Source organism: Ptychodera flava, chromosome 16 (assembly GCF_041260155.1).
Source record: "Ptychodera flava strain L36383 chromosome 16, AS_Pfla_20210202, whole genome shotgun sequence".
Classification (NCBI taxonomy): domain Eukaryota; kingdom Metazoa; phylum Hemichordata; class Enteropneusta; family Ptychoderidae; genus Ptychodera; species Ptychodera flava.
Genome location: NC_091943.1, coordinates 1,211,902 through 1,232,990, shown reverse-complemented (window position 1 = coordinate 1,232,990; position 21,089 = coordinate 1,211,902). Strand labels below are relative to the sequence as shown.

At 36.6% G+C, this 21,089-nt stretch overlaps 1 protein-coding gene across 14 annotated transcripts in view; it reads left to right on the top strand.

Moving 5' to 3' along the window:
* The window catches only part of LOC139152471 (breast cancer anti-estrogen resistance protein 3 homolog), a 105,335-nt gene extending 84,755 nt beyond the window's left edge, over nt 1–20,580 (top strand). For 8 of the 14 annotated variants that reach the window (XM_070725620.1, XM_070725616.1, XM_070725607.1 and 5 more), the window contains 5 exons: nt 4,335–4,383; nt 13,337–14,650; nt 15,586–15,683; nt 16,010–16,178; nt 17,004–20,580. In XM_070725620.1, coding sequence (XP_070581721.1) covers nt 4,335–4,383; nt 13,337–14,650; nt 15,586–15,683; nt 16,010–16,178; nt 17,004–17,498 — 2,125 coding nt within the window. In that variant the 3' untranslated portion in view covers nt 17,499–20,580. The remainder of the gene's footprint in view (nt 1–4,334; nt 4,384–13,336; nt 14,651–15,585; nt 15,684–16,009; nt 16,179–17,003) is intronic. The other 6 variants (XM_070725618.1, XM_070725611.1, XM_070725614.1 and 3 more) reach the window with 1 other exon arrangement.
* The last annotated feature ends 509 nt before the right edge of the window (nt 20,581–21,089 follow it).

The following is a 21,089-nucleotide window of genomic DNA, read 5'->3' as shown; positions in this document are numbered from 1 at the left end:
CAAAATTTTTTGAATTTCTGTCTGTAGCAGTAAATGGAGTATGCGCAATGTGATATTTAGTGAAAAAGTAATAAATCTGAGATCGTGATCAAGGTGATACTGGTTTGCTGTATGGAAGTACTTGTCTTGGTTACAACTCACAAAGGGTACTTCACTTCAGTGTGCTCTAGCCGTACTGTTTCAACAGGGATTATTTCAAACAAACAACGGAAACACATCGCTCTTAAATTTGTGGATGTTACTTCCAAGAGGGTGGCCAGTGGCAGGGTCTGTTTGAAAACTAAATATACACAAACATGGATCTTGAGTGAGTTTTCATGAACAGTCTAAATTCTTTTGAGATAGGAATAATAAATTTTCAGGCCAGTGTTTATAGACACTTCTCTAGTAGATTCCTCGTGGAAGAGCATCCTCAAGAATTCAGTTGTTTGCAGAATGCTTCCCAGCAATGTTGACTCTCGTCTTCAGTCTGTCTTCCGGTCTGTCTAGGGTAAAACCACTACTGCTGTTTTATGTTGAACTTCGTGCAAAGCCACAATATTTTGCATGGTAGAACTTTGAATACAAAGTGCATGAAATCTTGCACGTCATACACATATATGTGGTATTACATATCAATACATCTGAAACCCAGCGTTCCATGCTTCGGGCTTCCCACAGGCTTCATGCTAATAACAGGAAGACTTGTTCGATGATATTGCCCCGCTATTTTTTTATTGAAACATTCCTGCAGTGTGCATGCAGAATCATGTTCCAATGTTCAATCATATCAGTTTGTTGTTTCAGAAAATGCTGCCATGAATCTTGGTTTAATGGAGCTCTATATCTTCTGTTGCATGACAAGTGCCCTGGATATGTCCATGCATGTACATGTACATTTGTCAGTACCATAGCAGTGCCAGTGCAGCTGCATTTGTCTCGCCCACATGGTTTCTTTCAAGTGAGATGTGAATGATCAGTGCAAGTGACTTAGCCCAGGGAAATAAAATTCATCCATTTCATCCCTATGCAAGCTACAGTATATAGAGAGGAAGTTAAGGGATATTCCAGGAAGGGCATGCCAGAAGGGATGACAGATTGATTCAAATAAATCCATTCTGTGCATAATGCAAACAGAACGTATCAATTGACAACAAATTTAGCCATCTAAGTGAATTGCTTCAACCTCTAGCCATTTGTGAATAGCTTCAACCTCTATGCTGCAAACAATAATAAACTGTATCTATTGTGAAATATTACAATGACATCACCATAGTGTACAGCACTCAAATTTTCCCCTGTAAATCAGTTATGCTGGAGGTAAAAGTCTAGTATCTAGCCCTGATTTATGATTTTCAAGGCTAGATACTGAAGAAAGAGCTGCAGATCAGCTGTACTAGAGATCTAGATTGTGTGTTATCTCATATTGCCACTGTTTTTTCACATGTACATGGTTTATACTCTCTGCTATGCACTGATGTGCCTAATTTTTGTGTTGGCTAGTACACACATCCAGAACACAACACACTGCACTGCAAAACTCAGCCTAGTAGAGAAGCAGCATTTTTAATATCTGAGCTGGTTACCCTCTTTCAGCTCAAGAGTTGTGAGTGCATGTGTGGTAGCATGTGCATTGCACTAGGGCTGTGAAAGACTTGGGCTGCAGTTGTGTAATATCATCTTTCCGACACTGGTGTTAAAACAAAACAGACTGGCTTTTATTCTGAAAACTGTAATGACCAGCTAGTTTCTCACTTGAGTTAGAGTCCAACCATGTCGTTGAAAGTCACAATGGAAAGATCAAGATTTCTTAGTGAGAGGGCAAGGGTTCACTAATATGTTTTTCCAAGAAAATGAGCCCATACGAAAATTAATGCACGAGATACACAACTTCCTTTCATATGATAATGAATTACCTAGAATAGCTACAGGTGAAGTTGTTCCGGTACTTGTTTAGGTAACAGTCACAATGCAACTACCGGTACAACTTGTCAATCTTTACCACGTAATGCAGGCAAGTGACTCATTATAATGGGAAACAGTAATTAACCAGTTTTGCATTTAGCTGTATAGAATGACATGTTTCTCAGTGGTTTTACTAATGGGGCAGATCCTCTAACTGGCATGGTTGTTCACCCTTTCAAAGCTATTTCATCTGAAACTCATGGAATTTAAAGCTGTTGTGAAAATGTTTACAGTAGTCTGATTGAAGGTTAAGGAACAGTTTGTCATACTGCCAGCAGTCAATTCAGTCTCTGTACATGTACCTCACACACTGCAGAAAGCAGGAATTCTTTTTGGAGTCTTGTTTTTCAGCTGGCTTTGGATCTCAAGCCTCAGGTTGTTGTTGTTGTTGCTCAGAGCCCAAATCCACTAAAACTATGTGGTCAACAAGTCAGGATTTTCATTGTGATATATGTAAAACTATCCTTCACAATCACATTCATGCAATATCCATGTCTGTCCTGGATAGTGCATAGTGAGCATGATACACTTGCATACTTCACAACTTGATCATTCCAGATCACTACAGGACAAAAATAGTTGTATATCAGTTGCATGCATGACCATGGCCAGTTTGCCATCATTACCCAACATTTACCCAATTCTTTAATTATTATAGTTCTGTGAAGCTGGCAATTTCTCGGCGAAGCAAGAACATAGAATTAAAAGTGCTGGTACTTGTGAGATGAAGACAAACAAGATGTTATAATTGTCTTTTAGAGTCCTTTGACAGAAGTCCAATGTTATTGTTGGAGATGAAAATACAAGGTTGTAAGGTTGAAAATTTTGGTGACAAAGGGTTACAGGTCTGATAGCTGTGTAACTTTTGCTGTATTTCCCAGTATTTTTCTGTTTTGATATAGAGCTCTTGTTCTATTCCAAAATGTGTCAAAATGCCCAATATTTGACGAATCGATGTAGCCTGCGTATGTTGATGATGGTTAATATTATTATTGACGTCTGAATTTTAGTCTTGACAAGAACTCATTTGTCAACAGCAACATCACATATTGTACTCAATGCATAGTGTTTGCAAGACTAATTAATACCTGGTATTTCAACATACTTTGAGGAGCATGAAGAAAGCGTACTTGTTTTTAAAAACAAAAATAATGAAACCGTTGAGTTTTGGCTACTGCCTATACATATACATCTAATTTGCTGTTGGAATAATCTATGCTATTTGCAAACTTGATTGCCGTCATGCAATGCAGTCAGTTGAGTCTCAATATGATCAGGACTGTACGCAGACCAATGTCATAGTTCTAGAACTTTAACTATGTGTCTGTAGCTGGAACTGTGGTGTGTGATGATTGTTGGTTATAGGGTCAAGCTGTGTGAAATTCCTCACCCTGAATGCCTATGGTCAAGTCACAGAACAGGTGAAACAATATGAGTGTGGAAACTGCCTGAATCTTATGGGCTTTTCCAGTGTTTACATTTCTACCCATGCTTTTGCTGTCTTTACTGGAATGGCACTGTGAGATAACTATGCCGGGATTTTTTTCAGATCAAAATTAATAAATGTGGAAATGATATCTTCTGATGTTGATGATACTAGAGCAGGTGTGTTGGGAAATCAGCCTGAGTGATAGGTTAAATAAACATCACATGGCCAGGCAAATCAAGGGTCAATTGAAAGGACTGAAGTGGTGACTTTTGCTGGCTTAGACATTCTCTGAAAGTGAAATGAAAATATAGAGATTGCAGAAAAAATGTCTTAAATGTATCTGTATAGTCAAAATAATCATCCAATAAATTACTACCGGTATGGTTTCAAACTTTCTAAGTGATATTGCATATTGTTGTTGAAAAATGTTGACAATATAAGTGCATTGAGTGCTTTTATTCTGTAGAAATATAGAAATCATCCTTGTACATGTATAGTTTTGCTAACTTCAGAAACAGAGTGTATGTATGAACTACTTTCCATCCTTGCAAATCCTGTTTGCTGCGTAAAATATATTTGCGTAAACCCACACACTCACATATACTAACTCACCCACCATCCAGCAAAGTGATGTAAACAGCCGTATCATTACTAAACCATTCCTTTTCGCAGGACACACTTTTCACTGAAAGCTCACTTCATCTTTAAATTACAGGCAGTGATGATGTCAGTGCAGAAGAAGGAGAATAATATTGTTTCTCTTTATCAGTAATTGACTCCAGGCAAACTCCCATGTTGCTTATGACTCACTAGACTCAGTGAAATTCAAATTACATGTACAGTATACATACATCCTTGTGCATGAATATTTAGAACATATATTGTAATATTATCCTGCAAGTATCTGAGATTGGACAATTGACTGATTGACCGACCATTCTGTTGTTCCGTTCTGTTTCAGATCCCCACTTCAGTCACCAGGTGCCAGATATGAAACAGTAAGTACAACCGTAAGTTTTTTTGTTTTGCAGTGTCTGTGAAGTACATGTGAACTGTAGTTTGTACTGCACATGTCTGTTACATTATGAATTGTGATGGTTTGGGACCTAGCCTTTGATTGTTTCCATTCTATTTTGAGTTTGAAGCAGCTGGGTTGGACACCATAGACTAGCATTGGGGTTCAGTTTCTATACTGGTAGTTTACAATTTGTAGCTGCAGGTTGTCGCAGCTCTCTGAATCTCGTGTTTAGGGACCATTGTTGGACTGTTCGTCAAGTTTGAAAATGACTTTCTACAGTTTAGACTACTTATGGTGATATGGTCATAGTTGCACCTTGGTTCAAATTTAACTAAATATATATAGATGCTGCTGTAGGGGTTCCTTAATTTAAAAAAAAAGAAATATCAATGCTGAGATGACCTGAAATATTTCTCATTGCAGCAATCTTTACGGTTGTTCTTTCACAAATGTGAAATGTGCACCAGTTTGTAAAGCGATAGGAAATAGCTAGATCCTCTTCTTTGGCAGCTGAGCTGGGAATAAATCCCCTTTTCAAAATCAGTCGCGACACATTGAATGAAAAATGACCATCTTGATACTGTATAAAGCCACAAGTTATCAAAAGATCTCTCATAAAGTATTTGATGATTGTCTGTAACAGAAAGCCAGGACAGCTGTGCTATTAACACTCATGTCCTACTAGATGTGCGTATGTATTCCTAGTATGCATGCTTCAGAGTTTTAACAAGCAATGTACCACCAAGAATGCATAGTTTTTAAAGACATCCACCCATTTTGAAGTGAACACTGAGCCACTTCAGTGAAATAAAATGCTCATCACTGCAAAGTTGACGTTTCATCTGAAATAATTCTTCCTCGTCTCTCCCGTTTTGAAGTGAACACTGAACTGCTTCACTGAAATAGATGCTCATCACTGCAAAGTGGATGTTTCATCTAAAATAATTCTTCCTTCTCTCTGCCAGCGTCCAATCTATAATAATGAAACGTATACCAGACAATGTGATGCATGATTCATTGACTTGTCAACTGTTATCACCCCAGTGTGAGACAATTAATATGATGTAGCGAAACCTAATATTTTCACTCATAGTGTTCTCAAGTTTTGAGAGAATGACACTTCCATGCAGGGTCACGATAGGCCACAGCTAATGCTCCATAAATTCACCAGAGTATAATCTACAAGACTTTAATCATTGAATTTCTCTTCGACAGAGTCACTCAGATGTGTGTATACACATGAAAATAAAAGAATGATGTATACTCTCCTGTGTCTGCACTACTGAGAATCGCGTCTCAGTTTTGTAAACCATGAAGACGTCCATGGTAAATCAGCCCTGGTGAATGACCTTCTAGTGCTGGAAACTGATTTGTTTCCATGGCAATGTCTTTCAGGTGTCCATTCAAATTTATGAATTCATCAAAACAAATTTACAGCCTGAACAAAGCAAAGTGTCCATTCATCAGCTTACAATTTTGCTAGATATTTAATGATAGCCTGAGTGAAAATATTTTAAACAATAAACTGAAACCTTTAATTCTAGCTTTAGAGCAGACACGTATTCTTCATACTGTGTAGGTGTTGTCTGAATTATTCATCAGACTTGAATAAAAACAGCTTTTACTCTCCCTGTGTGATTTAGAATTTATGAGTTCTATCAGCCAGGGGGCCTTGAACCCAGAAGGCAAGGACAGAGAAACTCCCAGCATATGACAGTCTCAGATGTTGTCAGCTGACGTGATAGCTGGGTTTGAAAATGATAGAACTGTTCAAAGAGGTCATACATCGTCTCTGTTTGTTGTTGTCATACATTCGCCCCGGTACCATGTATTGATTCAACGGAGTCTCACAACCGGCAAAATCATTTGAAATTGAATGATGCATTTTCTGGTAGTGTGGTGTCTACGACTCTGCTTTGAAATCGCAAGTCTACTTACATTGCAAATAAAGTGTATGGGTACTAGACTAAGTTGGTGGTGACACCTCCCCAAACTGTTAATCCTGTACTACCCATTTCAGTGTATGTGGTTCCAACAGTCCTGTAGAAAACACTATAGGGCTACACTAAAGCCTTGGTTGTGTAGGGGTGAAATCCTACTGAAACAGTCACTGCTAGAGTTACTGTATGGTATATTTTATGAATTTTCAACAGATCTTTAATTAGTGAGTGTGCAATGAAATATGAGTGAAACCATGATTTTAGATATAGAACTTTAATATAATCCATCATTAATAACACAATATGTATTACATGCATAAATTACCTGCAAAATTTTCTATGAGAAAGAATTTACCAAAGACAGAGGGCATGATGGTAGTTAGTAATAGGTCTCTGTACATGAAGTAAAGGGATAATGTACCTTGGATGTCTTGTATATATCTATGGAAATTATATTCTATCAACAAGAGAACACTGACTTACATCTATAGCGGCCAGCATAAAAATTATCATGGTGAAACATTATACTCGTTCATGGCAGGAAATAGCCAATCACTCGTTTAATAGGCAAGAGGTTTCTTCTCTGAAATTTAGCATTTTCTGATGAGATTTTTTAGGCTTTTTATTTTGAAGTGCTGTCTGTAGCAGTATTGTGTCACATTTGTAGGCCTCAAGATAAAGTGCAGTTTATCATTAGATTAGAGAGAGATTGAGATCAAATTAACATTGTGCCAACTGAGACCCTGCCAGTATCAGATTACAGGAAGGGGGGAGTAGTAAATGATGGAACAGACAGCTCAGAGGGGGGTAGTAGCAAATGATGGAAGGGAATAGGATGATAGAATTATTTGATTCTGAAGAAAACAGCATACAAGAAGTTTTCCTGATGTTCAAGCAGTTTTGGCGGTGGTACGTGGGTGTTCTGGCCTGCCCTTGATGCCCTGAAATCAAAGTGCTGCAATGTTGTGTTTATAACAAGAAAGTAAGATGATATTTTGTGTAATAATTCTGTAGTAACAGGGATCAAATTCAATAAGCTAAATTGCATTCCATCCATTGTTAGAATATCAATGTGCCTAAATCCACGTGCTGCTATAAATACAACATCTCTGTGTTACTGCTCAGGCTGTCTGTCTCACGCAATCACTCAGTGAAAGCAATCAAAATACATATGTAAGCTAGCATTTCATATCAACAAGTTTCCCATGAAGGAAAGTTCTCTGAGAAACTGCTGTAGCTTGATGTTCTCTATACACATTCACATATCTGTTGTACATACTGAAAGTTCATGTATATGTAGCATCAGTATGATCTTTGTAGATATTCATCCATCAGCACAGAAGTCTGGTTGATTCAGTGTTTTCAGTAACATTAATGGATCTCTACATAATCGGAATGTGACCCTTTAATGTACTGTAATTTTTCCCAACAAAATTTTAGTGCAACATTTTACCAAGTTTCATGAAATTTTAAGTTATTGTCAAATAATTTTGGACCAAATGGGTTCAGTCATTGATCAACATTTTGGTAAAAATCTGAAAAAAATAATTGTCTAGATCTGAAAAAATGTTGTCTAGGTTTATATTGTATAAAGGCGACAAAAATTGACTTTGGCACACCAAGAGTTAAAGGGTGAAAATTGTCAAAACAGACAAAAACCAATAAAGCCAGATATGTCCAATAGGCACCTCTGAAGATCATTTATAGGTTAAAGATGGTCAGAAGCTGACTGTAGTTAACATACTAACTGTAACATTTCATATGGTTATAACATGTTTATACAGTGTTATTTAATATCATGAAAGGAGATTGTATTGTTTAATATTTTGAAAGGATGTGTAGTAGGAAGCAAGAGAAATATGACTTATCATTTCTCAACTTTACATGTTGATTGATGACTGTCCATATTAATTCTGGAAAGAGATATGAGAGGAATTGTAACGAGCAACTGTTTATGGAATTCCCAACACTCCAGATCTTATCAAATTGGTAAAATAAGCCAATTTTAATGACACCAGTCCACATGGCATCATACTCAGATAAAATCTGCAGTAGTCATACCATAGGTAATGTGTAAATTCTATATTTTTCAAACTATACTGACTGATTTATGTAGAATCAACATTATATTATCTTTCATTGCATATTTGTCTCTAATTTTTGGTACTAACATGTTGTGATTAATATAATTTTCTTGATTTTTCATGAAAATTATGATGTTCTGAAGTTAAAATTCAGGTTATCCATAGATTTACAGTGCTCTTACTCTGTTCAGATCTTAAAATATACACACATGCATCACACATGTATACTTGTGTTATTTGCTGTCAGTGATGTATGTACCAGTAGATAAAGGCAGTAAGATTTTTCAAAATTTACAGAATTTTCAATTCTTGGTTCATTCATTTCAGAGAAACTTGCAAGCGAGACGCTTTTGAAGTGTCTTGTTCACTTAAACACAGTAATCTTGCAATTTCCTTAGATGTTTTGAAACACTTCAATTAATTGTATGTTCCAGTGTGGTTCCAAACTACTATAAATAGAGATCTTATCACAGAATATCAAAAGATTGAGATGATTAATTACGTTAATTTCAATTAATTTGTTGAAATTCAATGTAAACAAAGATCTGTGGTGTATACCTAAATCATCTTCCCTTTTTTGATGACGAACTGCAGGCATAGGGTAGCGTATCAGGCTGCAGTTTTCAAAGACCAGCCCTGTGAAGTCTGGTCCCTAAATGCCTGATAAAGTTTTAGATTGGATCAGGTGTACAGGACCAATCGGCGACAACAGCTGCATGGATGTCTGCTGGGAGAACTTTATCATTGTTCAGTGTTTTTGGTAAATTTGTCATACCACCTGTGCATAATATCATGACAGGTGTAACCCTGGGTTTAATGCAGATACATACAAATTCATCATTGATGATTTAGAAAGCATAAAGTGACAATTTTAACGATGTCTAAGACACTGTAAAAAGTCAAAGTTATCTTTTGATATTCAAGTCAGAGAAGGAGAATTTCCAAATGTAGCAGTAAGGACATATCAGAGTTTAATTAAGAAGCTGGTTAGAAAGAGTTTACTTCAGTTATTTATCAATTTTTAAAAGGACCATAGCTGTAAACTTTTGATAATTTTCCTATTTTTTGTTCTACAAAACAAATACATTGTAGTGTGTTTTTTGTGTCCTTAAGGTATGTCGATACAAAGTATTATTTATAAACCATGCAAACACAGCACATCATATACCCTATTCAGTTGTCAATTATATTGGCCATCTGTTGAAACCAAAACGCTCAACATTTCAACCTGATTTTGCGATTAGAACTGTATTTTACAAATAGAAGAAAAATGATGGAAAAAAAACACATTAGAAGTTACAGTTACTAATGAAGCTATATGGCTATCAGGTGGGAAGAACACATGTGATATTCTGATCATTAGATTTCGTCTGACGAAGTCTAATGTCAACAGGATTCAGAATTCTGTTAAAATATCAAAGTAGCAGTGACCAACATGACACATTAAAACTTTTCTGTTACATACTGCATTGCAAGCATCTTAAAATGAATGGACTATCTTGCTGTTGATTTGTAAATTAGAAAAATGTGCAGTGAACAACCTAGCATTAAAGAGATTTCTGTCTTGTAGGACTTTGAACAAATTGGCACAGTGACCTGCAGGGCAAACTGGGAATATTACATTTCCCTATGAAAGGGTCCTGTGTTTCTTTGATAAAACTCTGCAGCTTTCAGTCTTCAACATTGCCCACTGTGGTTTCAAGCTAGTTTATTGACTTTTTAATTCCCGGGGAGAATTGGCAGCCAGGTCTAATCTTATGAATAATTATTGATTATCGGGATTTGTTTGGTCAGATAATCCGTCACAAGCCAGGGTAGGAGACATCCTCCCAAGTGACCATCATATCAGACTACATTTCAGAATACAAGATACTATGAAACAGTTGTGCAACTTAGAATAACACAAACAGAAGTAGTTTTGCCAGAACGAAATGCGTGGAATTTTTTGCTTCATTGATAGATTGAAACTGAAAAATTGAGGAATTTAATAAAATATCCTGGATGACACATGAGTGGAAATATTATCGAGGACTTGCAAATTATGACGCAATAATTCACGCAGAAATGGATAGAGCCAGTAACATACCTTTCATGAATTTTATAATTTTGTGCAAGGATGTGTTTCACACATTCGTTTCACCTTCAGTATGATGCAGACAGAATGTTACAACCTAGAAGTCACCCCTTACAAGCCATTGACTGCATATAAAGAGAGTAATATAGTGTACTGTAGTGCACTGCTATCAACATATAAAGGCCATTTGGGTAAGACCCTTCTTATCAAGTCTGTCAGCCTGTTTCTTTGACAAAAACTGTCACAAAAAGATAACGTTAGGATCTTATTTCTCTACCTGTTAGGTTTTATCATTTGAAATGTTTACTACGCAGGCATGTCAGGACCATAATCTACCATGAGTATGTTGAGATACAATCCTGTGTTACAATGGAAAAAATATATTTTGAAACCTGAACACACCCTCATTTAGTAGCCTAGAATCTTATTCGTCCGCTTGCCTCCGTACCTCCGACCCACTCCCAGAGTACAGAGGTACGAAGGCAAGCGGACGAATAGGATTCTAGGCTAGAGGTACGAAGGCAAGCGGACGAATAGGATTCTAGGCTATTGTACCAGTACATTCATTTCGGCTGGAGGTACAGAGGCAAGCAGATGAATAGGATTCTAGGCTATCATTTAGGGAAACTGTGGTCAAAAAATGGGGATAAGATGTACAGCAGGCCTCATAAAAGATTAATAGCACATGATGGAGAGCATTTCAAACAGAGAATAACTTCTTATCAATTTTAGTGACTGCCAAAGAGAGGCAGGGAAGTATAATTTGCAGTGACCCTTGAAATATGAATTTTCACAGATTATGAACTTTAATAGGTCAGACTGAAGTTTTTAACATTTGAACTTGTGGTTTCTTCTTTGCCCTTCCACGTTTATATCATGAAAAACTACATATGTGAAGTATGAGATCAGCTTCATTGCCAGACTGTGGTACAACCCTTTTATCATCAATAGAGTATTTGGATTCATCTTCAGGAACAAAAATGTTTGACATGTGCACCATCCTTGAGAGAAATTTCATGCACCCTGCTCGGAAATCTGATTGTATGAATGTGTAGTGAATTTGATGTGATTTGATGTGACAGCAAGCAGAAATAGAATCAAGTTCCTAAGACATATCAGAGCACTGTTGTAACAAGACACCCAGTCTGTCGTCTTTTTTCCAGTAAATAGATTAATAGACCACATTTGTTTTTCTTTGGAAAAAGCATGAGTCAGTGATGTGTAGGCCTCTCTATGCTCAATGCAATCATGACTGATTGTCCTTGAGTTCCTATCATGAGTCACAACAGTCATCACTAGGCTGACCTTTGACCCCCACACATTATTTTTTCAGAAATGAGTCTGTACATCACTACTTAAAACCAAAGGTCATGATATGGAAATGTATTGCACTGTCATGGTTGAAAATCGGTTCTGTGTCAGCAGGATGGTTTTCTATACATTGTGGGATGATGTTTTAGTCCATTTTAACCCTTTTCCTGCCAGACAGTATCACTTCCCCATCAGCCAAGTCAGTAAAAAGCGGTATTGAACCAAAACATGACGTATTTTCACCCACTTGGTTTGGTCTGGTATAGCATCTTTAGTCAAAAAAAATCAAGTTTACAGTATTTATGTTTTCAATAGCCTTCAAATGTACAGTATCATGTTAAAATACACCATATGGAGTATGTTGTGTTTCATTAATTTTAACCATCTTGACCTGGTGGTGAAATATGGACTTGGCAGGAAAAGGGTTAATACCAAGATTTGGGTCCAAGGACCCCAGTGAATATGGGATTTGACTAGAATTTATCATTTAATGTTAGAGAAGGCAAGAAAAAAGTAACAACGTTTCTGATATGTTAGATGGGCATTCTAGTGTAGATGACCACTCAATGATCAGTGTTCTCCAAATTAAATCACAAAAGTCCACCATACACTGTGCATGTAAATGGGCATTTACTGGTCATCTTCTATTGTTATCAGCTTCTCTAAAGATTTGTAAATTGGACAGCTGGAAATGATAGCACCTTCTGTACTAGGTGATATATTGTCTAATGCCATATTCTAGATCTCAGAAGTACATTCGTCTCAGAAAGAGTCAGATTCTTGAAATATTTCCTTGTGTCTGGGTGATTAGGGTAATCAGAGATTAGTGAAATATGGTCTGGTGATATTGGTGTACTTCGGCACCATTGTACTTCCTATTCAAGTGCCAGGTTTCCGGTTTCAGAAGATTGTTGAATATGTGTGACCATGGTTTGTATACTTGTGACGTTCAATGCAGCGATCTACATATTAGGTTACTTCTTAACTATGGATCAACAGCATCGTTGCTAAAATGTTAATATTTCTAAAACATTTATGAAAATAAAGCATGATTGCATGGCAAACAATTATCTAAGAATTTGTAGATTTTTTGAGTCATGTATAATTTTTATGACAACCATGTTTGAAATCCGTTGTCTCTCTTGTGTCTGTATAGAACTACAAACTTATGTATTTTTATCTCTGCTTCATATGCTATGCAATGAACCTACATTGTATGAAGTCATTGAACATATTGTCCATAGTAATGAATTTGCAGAGAAAGCTCTGCATCTGTGCAAAATGAACACACTTTGTTTCCGATCGTTTTGGTCTAATGATTATAAAGACAGACCAACACTATTTCAAATCACCAGATTAGCATTTGCAGCCGTTACTTACATTCATATCATATTTTGTCCACATATAAAACGCAACTTCCAAGAAACAAAGTCCAATCATTCTCCTGGTATAGCCTAGTTTCAAATGCTTCAAAAATCTACCAATTGTAGGTATGGTGTGATATTTTACTTTACTTTTCACATGGTGGTTTTGCAGGTGACTCCGTCTCGCCTTGAACCTCCTAAAGACATCTCCCCGGAGAAATTGAAAAAGGACCTAGAAATGGAACTGAAGCTAGAGAATGATGACATTCGAAGCCATGCCTGGTTCCACGGATGCATCAGTAGGGACATTGCTGAGAGGCTTCTCAGAGAGAGTGGAGATTTTGTCGTCAGGGACTGCATCTCACAGCCTGGCGATTACGTGCTGACAATGAAGTGGAATTCAAGTGTGCTTCACTTTATCATCAACCGGGTCGTCCTCAATCCAGACACCACTACTGCCAGGGTACAGTACCAGTTTGAAAAGGAGAGCTTTGACAGTATCCCATCACTGATCAGATACTATGTCGGAAATAAGAAAGCTATTTCGCTGTCATCTCAAGCCGTTATTTCAAGGCCCATAAACAGGACATTGCCTCTCAGTTATACTGACGCCAAGTATGCATTGACGCCGGCACAGATTCAAATGCTTTCTGGATCTCCGGGTGGAAGTGCACCAAGTAGTCCCCGTGCCTCCCGGCATCAACGGTCTGGAAGTCAGCCCACAGTCTTGCAGGGCCCTAATTTTATGAACAAGATGATGGAACGCTCTGAAAGTCAGCCTCATATTCAACAAACTGTTCCTTCAAACAAGGCTGCCAATTCAGTGAGAGAAGGCAGCAGTACGATGATGAGGTATGGCAGTGAACCTCTACTGAGTCCAAAAGTGGAAAGGAGATCGTTCGGCAATGAGTTTCCACCCCTGAAACAACCTGGTTATGGCTCAGATAGTGAATTGAGCATCAAACAGGTACCCCCACCAAAACCAAGCAGGGTGTCATCAATATTGATTCAAGAGCCCCCTCAGGTGTCAGAAATGAGAAACGAATATGAAGGACCATTTGATGATTACTCCGAACTTGACCAGCAAGAGCCAATGCCGATACGGTACTCCAAACTGCATGACCAAGACCGCGATGATGTCCTCGAAGACAAGCTCATCACACCTATGATCAAACCAAAAATCAGAGGCAGAAAATTTTCTGACACAAGAAACTCTTTGTTAGATTCAAGAGACTACGGATATCACACATTTTATCCAGTTCCTGCTGATACAATCACTGAGGACTCCCCTGATGTGGAGACAAGGGAATTTTTCGCTCCAAAACTTGAAACAGAGTCTCTGTTCAAACCAATGAATTTTGCCAGCAGTCTGCTCAGTCAGGAGAATAGGCCACTAGAGGGCGCTGCAGTAATCCAAGCCAAGACTAGGTTGAATGATGCTGATACTATGACAATAGCGAAGTATATCACAAGTGAAGATTTAAAGGTAGGCGTTCTGTTCTATGGTTTCCATATATTTGTTCTGTGTCTATACCATGTTTCTCACTGTGCATAGCAGTAAGAGCTATAAACTTTTTTGTCAACATTACTGCATTATAGCAGAGGAACTTGTGCAATTATTTTTCATTATCTCTCAGCTATGATGTTACCTATGTATGTCTGAGTACACATTGTGAGTCAGACCTGAATTGCATACATCCACAGGTCATTTTTCAATATACAATACTGAGCAATTTCTTAAAATTATATTCAATACATGTTTTGCATTTTTCAGTTCACTGCTATTTTCCACCAGCTTATATTAATCCAAAAAGTTAACTGCAAAGAGTAAATGACACATTTTATCTGGTTGTTTTGTTTACCCTCAAATTTTACATTGGACTTTTAACCCTTTGAACCCGGCTCGGACATAAATGTCCGATGACGTCATAGAGTACCAGGGGGTCAGGGTGCAAAGGGTTAAGTGAAAATTGCTGACAATTTTCTTTTGAAGACATGTGTCAGCTTTTTAAGCCAAGTGTTAATACTACCTTGTTCTCACAAAATTTATAGATACCAAGTAGGATTTTGACAGTCTTATTGTCATTACATGAAACACCATTTGTTGAATACTTTAAAAAAACATAGAAGTCAAGTTTAGAGTTGAAAAAAATAATAAGTGTGAAACAAAATTATACCCCAATTGAAAGCCAAGTTTTTTACTGGCTGTCACCACCATGATATTTTGAAACTCAAAGAGCTTATTCAATCATTGAAAAGGAAAAGCTCTTATTTAGTTTAAATGATTCTAATAGATCCTAGATCTTCTCAGCAGTGCACATCAAAATACCACTCCAAAGTTCTGTGTACTACTGAATGGTGTTGTTAAGGTACAAAGAGCGCCAACAATGTTCTAAAATGGGTTATACTTTTGTTTTTCAGGTGAGCAGGATAGTGTCTGAAAAGCATGGCAATATATCTGGATTAGAACTCCTAACACTGCCACAAGGAACAATCTTGAGACAGGATTTGTTAGAAAGGTATGTTCTTTGTGTGAGATTTATTTTATTTTCTCTAAAAATATATTATGATGGATAAGTAATGCATACATTATCTTCCTAAAAAAATTTACTTCAGATCTTTTAATGGAAACTTGTAAACTTGGTCAAAAGTTTTCTGTTTGCTATGATTGTAAGTCTGTAGGTGTACTTTGCTGATCTTTAAAAAAGGAGAAAACTGTAATAATAGTATGATTAGAAAACGCTACCTACAGCTTAATGTCAACAAGTATAGCAATGATCCTATGTGACATGTTTACCTTGACTAAAAATTTTGTTTTGTTCCTTTTCACCTAATTTCTGATCAGGTATAACTGTTTGAAATACTGGGTAAGCATCACTATTCTGACATGCCTTGATACCGGAGAGAGAGTACGTCTTCTAATGAAGTGGATACAGACAGCAGAGATGTTGAAATCAACCATGGGCAATCTCTATGGATTCTGTGCTGTCATGGATGCCCTCTGTAGTTCACAGGTATGTAAAAGACAAACCAATAGACATTAGGAAATAAGCAAATGTTCTCAATGACAGACAACTGGCATGTTATTTTGTCGTTACAAATCAAACGCTCATGTTGGATGCAGCTTATAAAAAAAGTTTGAAGAAACGTAGTGCATGACATCCTTGAAAATATTAGCATGCAACCACTCATCTACAAAGGTACATTACTTACCCTTTCACTACTATAGTTATCAATTGTGATGTTTTACCTGTTTACTATAGTTATCAATTGTGATGTTTTACCTGTTTACTATAGTTATCAATTGTGATGTTTTACCTGTTTACTATAGTTATCAATTGTGATGTTTTACCTGTTTACTATAGTTATCAATTGTGATGTTTTACCTGTTTACTATAGTTATCAATTGTGATGTTTTACCTGTTTACTATAGTTATCAATTGTGATGTTTTACCTGTTTACTATAGTTATCAATTGTGATGTTTTACCTGTTTACTATAGTTATCAATTGTGATGTTTTACCTGTTTACTAGAAACAGGAGTGAACAGGTTTAAGGAAATGCAATGACTTTACTGCTAATGTCTCTTGAAAATGAAGATCTGATATTTTCTCCTTTTCAAGATTACACTGACTACTTAATTAGATTAAAGATAATTGCCATTGAAAACATTGTAGCTATCACTGTAGAATATTGTTAATTGCATGACTGAGCATATATTTTCAGTGTCAAGACTTCATATTTTTTCACCATGAAGTACAGAAATTTTACCTGATGGACAGTGCTCAGTTTTACAAATTGATGTTGTGATTAAGTGATTCTTGATTGCTTTCATTGCAGATCACTAACCTAAAGTTGACATGGGACATGCTTAGGCAGTCCCACACAAACATGGCCATCATGTTTGAAACCAAACTCAGACAGGTCTATAAGAGCCTGAACAACGGGGACAGTTCAAGTATCCCAGTTACCAGAACCAGTATACCCAACATCGTACCACTACTTCAGTTACTGGAACGCAGCTCGTCAGCTCCGAGCAATCAGGAGTTGTGGGAGACAGGGGCTGAGGACTACGGGCTGGGGGCCATGTTGGCACATCTGGATGCTGCCAGATGCTATGCACAGGAGAGTAACTTGTACAAAGTGACGGCAGAGTCTAAAGTGAAAGGTCTCTCCCTCCAAGAGGAGCTGATGGACTGCTTCAGAACTGAATTTCATTTACGTATATTGTGGGGTTTCAAAGGCTCTGAAGACAGCCGAGACGACAGATACTCCAAATTCAATCACATCTTGACTGCAATGACAGACAGAATAGAGCCCCTGCAGACACTCTAGTACACAACAGATGCAAGTAGTATAGATTAGCCTAAGGGATTTCACATTATTTATTGACAGGGAGGGGATATGCTTTTGTATGCAAGTGTCGGGGGTTTGACAGATGTACAAAGCTAGAAAGGGGCTCACATTTGTGTCCTTTTTTGATCTGCCAGATTTCACCCCCTTAAATTCTTGGCAGTCAAAAATGAGAAAATAGCGGAATAATTGAAAATGTAGTTGAAAAAGCCTTTTTTTATACGACCCTCAGTGCTTATATGTGACAAATTTCACAATCCCCTGCTGCAAGTATCAATGCGACTGTTTTTAATGTTTTAAACAGCAGGATAAACCAAATTGTAGAGGTGATAGGATTAAGCTAGGCAATCAAGAGTTGACAAATTGAAGAGACTTAAAACCTTGGTTATAGAATTGGATCATGAGCCATTGCTGTATTTTCCATGTCACAGTTCTGCAGAAATTCCAGATGCTTTGACACTTTCACCCCATATTCCGTATAGAGGTCCAACTGCACAAGGATGTATTTAAACCTTGGTGGTGAAGAGAGAGTTGTTCTAACAGTGAAAGTGAAAGTTGATATTACATCAAAACTTAACACTCATTATAATTACACCTTTAATGTAAAACACGCCTCAAGGACAGATATCTGGACTGTCAAACTTACCACTTGTTGGGGGGGTTCATTTTAAAGCTTTTGGTGTAAGAAAACTTGTCACCATCTTAGTTTTCCAAAATCAAAAATGTTATTTTCCTCCATAAAGCTATCATAGGATTGGTGGCATTTTCAAATATTGGTCAGTCTTGGGTAATTCTATTCTCTAGTACCAAAATTTGCACGGTGACCCCTGATTTTAGTGTTGATTATTGTAAGAGAATAGTTGAAATATTCCTTGAAAGTTTGAACGAATTCTCAATCTTCCACCTTTGAGGTGCATACTACCTGAAAACATTCTATGACTAAGTGACATTCATACCAGTTTTAATGACTTGTTTCAAAAATATTCTTTTGTCACATTGAATTATCCTGTTCAGTTGCGTGAAGAGTATCACACTAGGAATCCACAATGACAAGAAGGGTACAAAATCAGCAACGGCCCTTGACATCAAGTGTATGTCGAATTATAATTGGAAACCCTCAAGATTACTTCATTAATCAAAATATGTTTTGAAAGATTTACATAAGGATGAAGCTCTGACACCAAGCGCAAGGACAACAGAAGGCCCAATGCTGTTTGCATTCAATTATTTTGTGAAATTAAATTCCAATGGTGCTGTGATGATTTATGCAATACTAAGATTAACCTTTATGCTAGGACAAATCAAACTATTGAGATCAGTTTGATGACTAAAGTCAACTGAAACTTTAAAAGTGCCTCGATAGGCCCTCAATGAATAGCCTGTTACCAAGTTTTTATTTTATATATACGGCAGAAACCAGTGATTTGGAATAAATATTCATTGTGAAAACTTCAAAATGTCAAGGTTGTTGAGAAAATGTGTGAAGTTACACTTTCACCATAATCTTCAGATAACCTTGACCTTTATTTCAAGGTAATTAACGTAATCAGATCTTATGGTCACTGTATAAGTATGTATGCAAACAGAATCAGCAGTGTCTATCAAAAGCAAGTAATAAACTCTATTGTAATAAGAGTATGATTTCTTCCAATTGCTGCCAGATAACAGTATCCAGTAGTTACTTGGGTCTTTTGACAAATACAAGCCTTGCTCAAGACAAAGTCATTGAGAATATTCAGAAGCTTATGCTTTAACTTCCTGCAGAAATTCATAAAAAATCTGTCCACAGCATGACTATGTTTCATAGAGCCATGGAACTTTGTCCGACATATTGCTATCTATCATGTGTATCAGAGACAATCTACATCCATGTGATCATTGTTGGTGTGAATTTATTAACCCAAGATTTTTGTCATTCATTAGACCTCAAAAGAATCTGATAAAGTACTGATTTTTGCAAAACTTTTGAATCAGATGTAATTTAATACTTTGTTATTGGCCCTGTAACTCTATTCATGTGTCATTGCATTATTTTGATGTAAATTCAATATCACATCTGAATCTAGTAGTTTTTAGGTTGGACGAGTTGCAGACAGTAAACAAAAAGTGTTTTTATCTTTCAGTTTGACAAAGAAAAACTTCCCTGTGCATAGAAAAGAATTTATCATGAAACTAAAACATAAAAACTATGTATATCAATACCAAAAAGAACTTATATTTTTGGTCTTGGATTCCATGTTACAATGTGACACAGCCATGGTGTGGACAGATTACTGTGCTGTGTATGTAGAAGAGTGATAATCCTTTTTATTATCCATTATCTGTTATATTCTTACTTTCACGTTAAAGATTGTATTTATATATTTATTTCAAAAGAGTGTAATTGCTATGACGTAAAAGATGTGGTACAAGTTATCAATACTTTGCTTGATTTACAATAATTTTGACTGTTCTTGTTAATTTTGAATTTTAGATACACTGTAATCATGTTTGTTCTTCAAATCCCAACTTTTAATGTTTTACCCTTTTAAGGTCATTATAGTGCTTTTTGTTTAATTCTTTCCAAATCATGCTAGCTGACAAAAAATTCACATATTTCTTTGTTTTGTTTTTCCCATTCAAGCTTATTTGCATTGTTGGTTCCCCCAGCATTAAGGGGATTACAGTATGTTACAGTGAAGGGACAGCAAAGAAATCAAACAAATCAAACGTTGATATTTTGCATACAGCTCATTACAAGGGTGTGACTCTGGCTTAATATCAAAGTCTGTTAAAAGAATACCTATAACTTTTCCCGTCTTCATGAAAAGAATGCATCTGCCTGTTAATAAACCCCCTGTGAATAAATAGATTATGCAAAGATATTGTGAATTGAATCCTCACACTCAACTGTGTTGGATGTTGGGATTTGAAAAATGGTACCCAACTTATTATTTTACACAAGCGATGCATATTTAGCAACCAATGGTGTATAAAACGGTAGATAGGCCTGCAGGCTTGTCTTGTTGTAAATGTATTTAGTTTGAAGAATTGTAAAGGGAAAATAAAGCAAAATTGACATTAATTTTGTTATTGTGGTGTTTGTCATTTTAGATGTTGAAATATTAGAGGAATATTGTCAAACAGTGTTCTGAAGAAATAATGGGCAACCCACTGACCCATAAACATTTATTAATAGGCAAGGGTGAGAGAAAAGTTAAAAATTAAATGGCTAGGCAGAGCTAAGCACATAATTTTGCATTCTTATAGCCTGAGCCCATTAATAAATGTTAATTGTCAGCGTGGAACCCCTAACTCTATTATAATATGTATGAACAAAAGAAAATCAATTATGTTGAAAATTGTGTGAGAAAAAGATCAGCTTGCCTGAGAACATGGACAAGCAAATGTTAAACACAAAGAACAATAACGCAAGCTGTCGTGTGATCAAGACCTCGTGTAATATATGTAATGGTGAGAATGATGTTTGCTTCACAAAAGAAGCGACTGTGTATTGCATGATGCTTGTATAGTGGTGAAAATAAAGTAAATGCACTACATCCTATGAAAAATAGCTCCAAGTTAATTCAGATG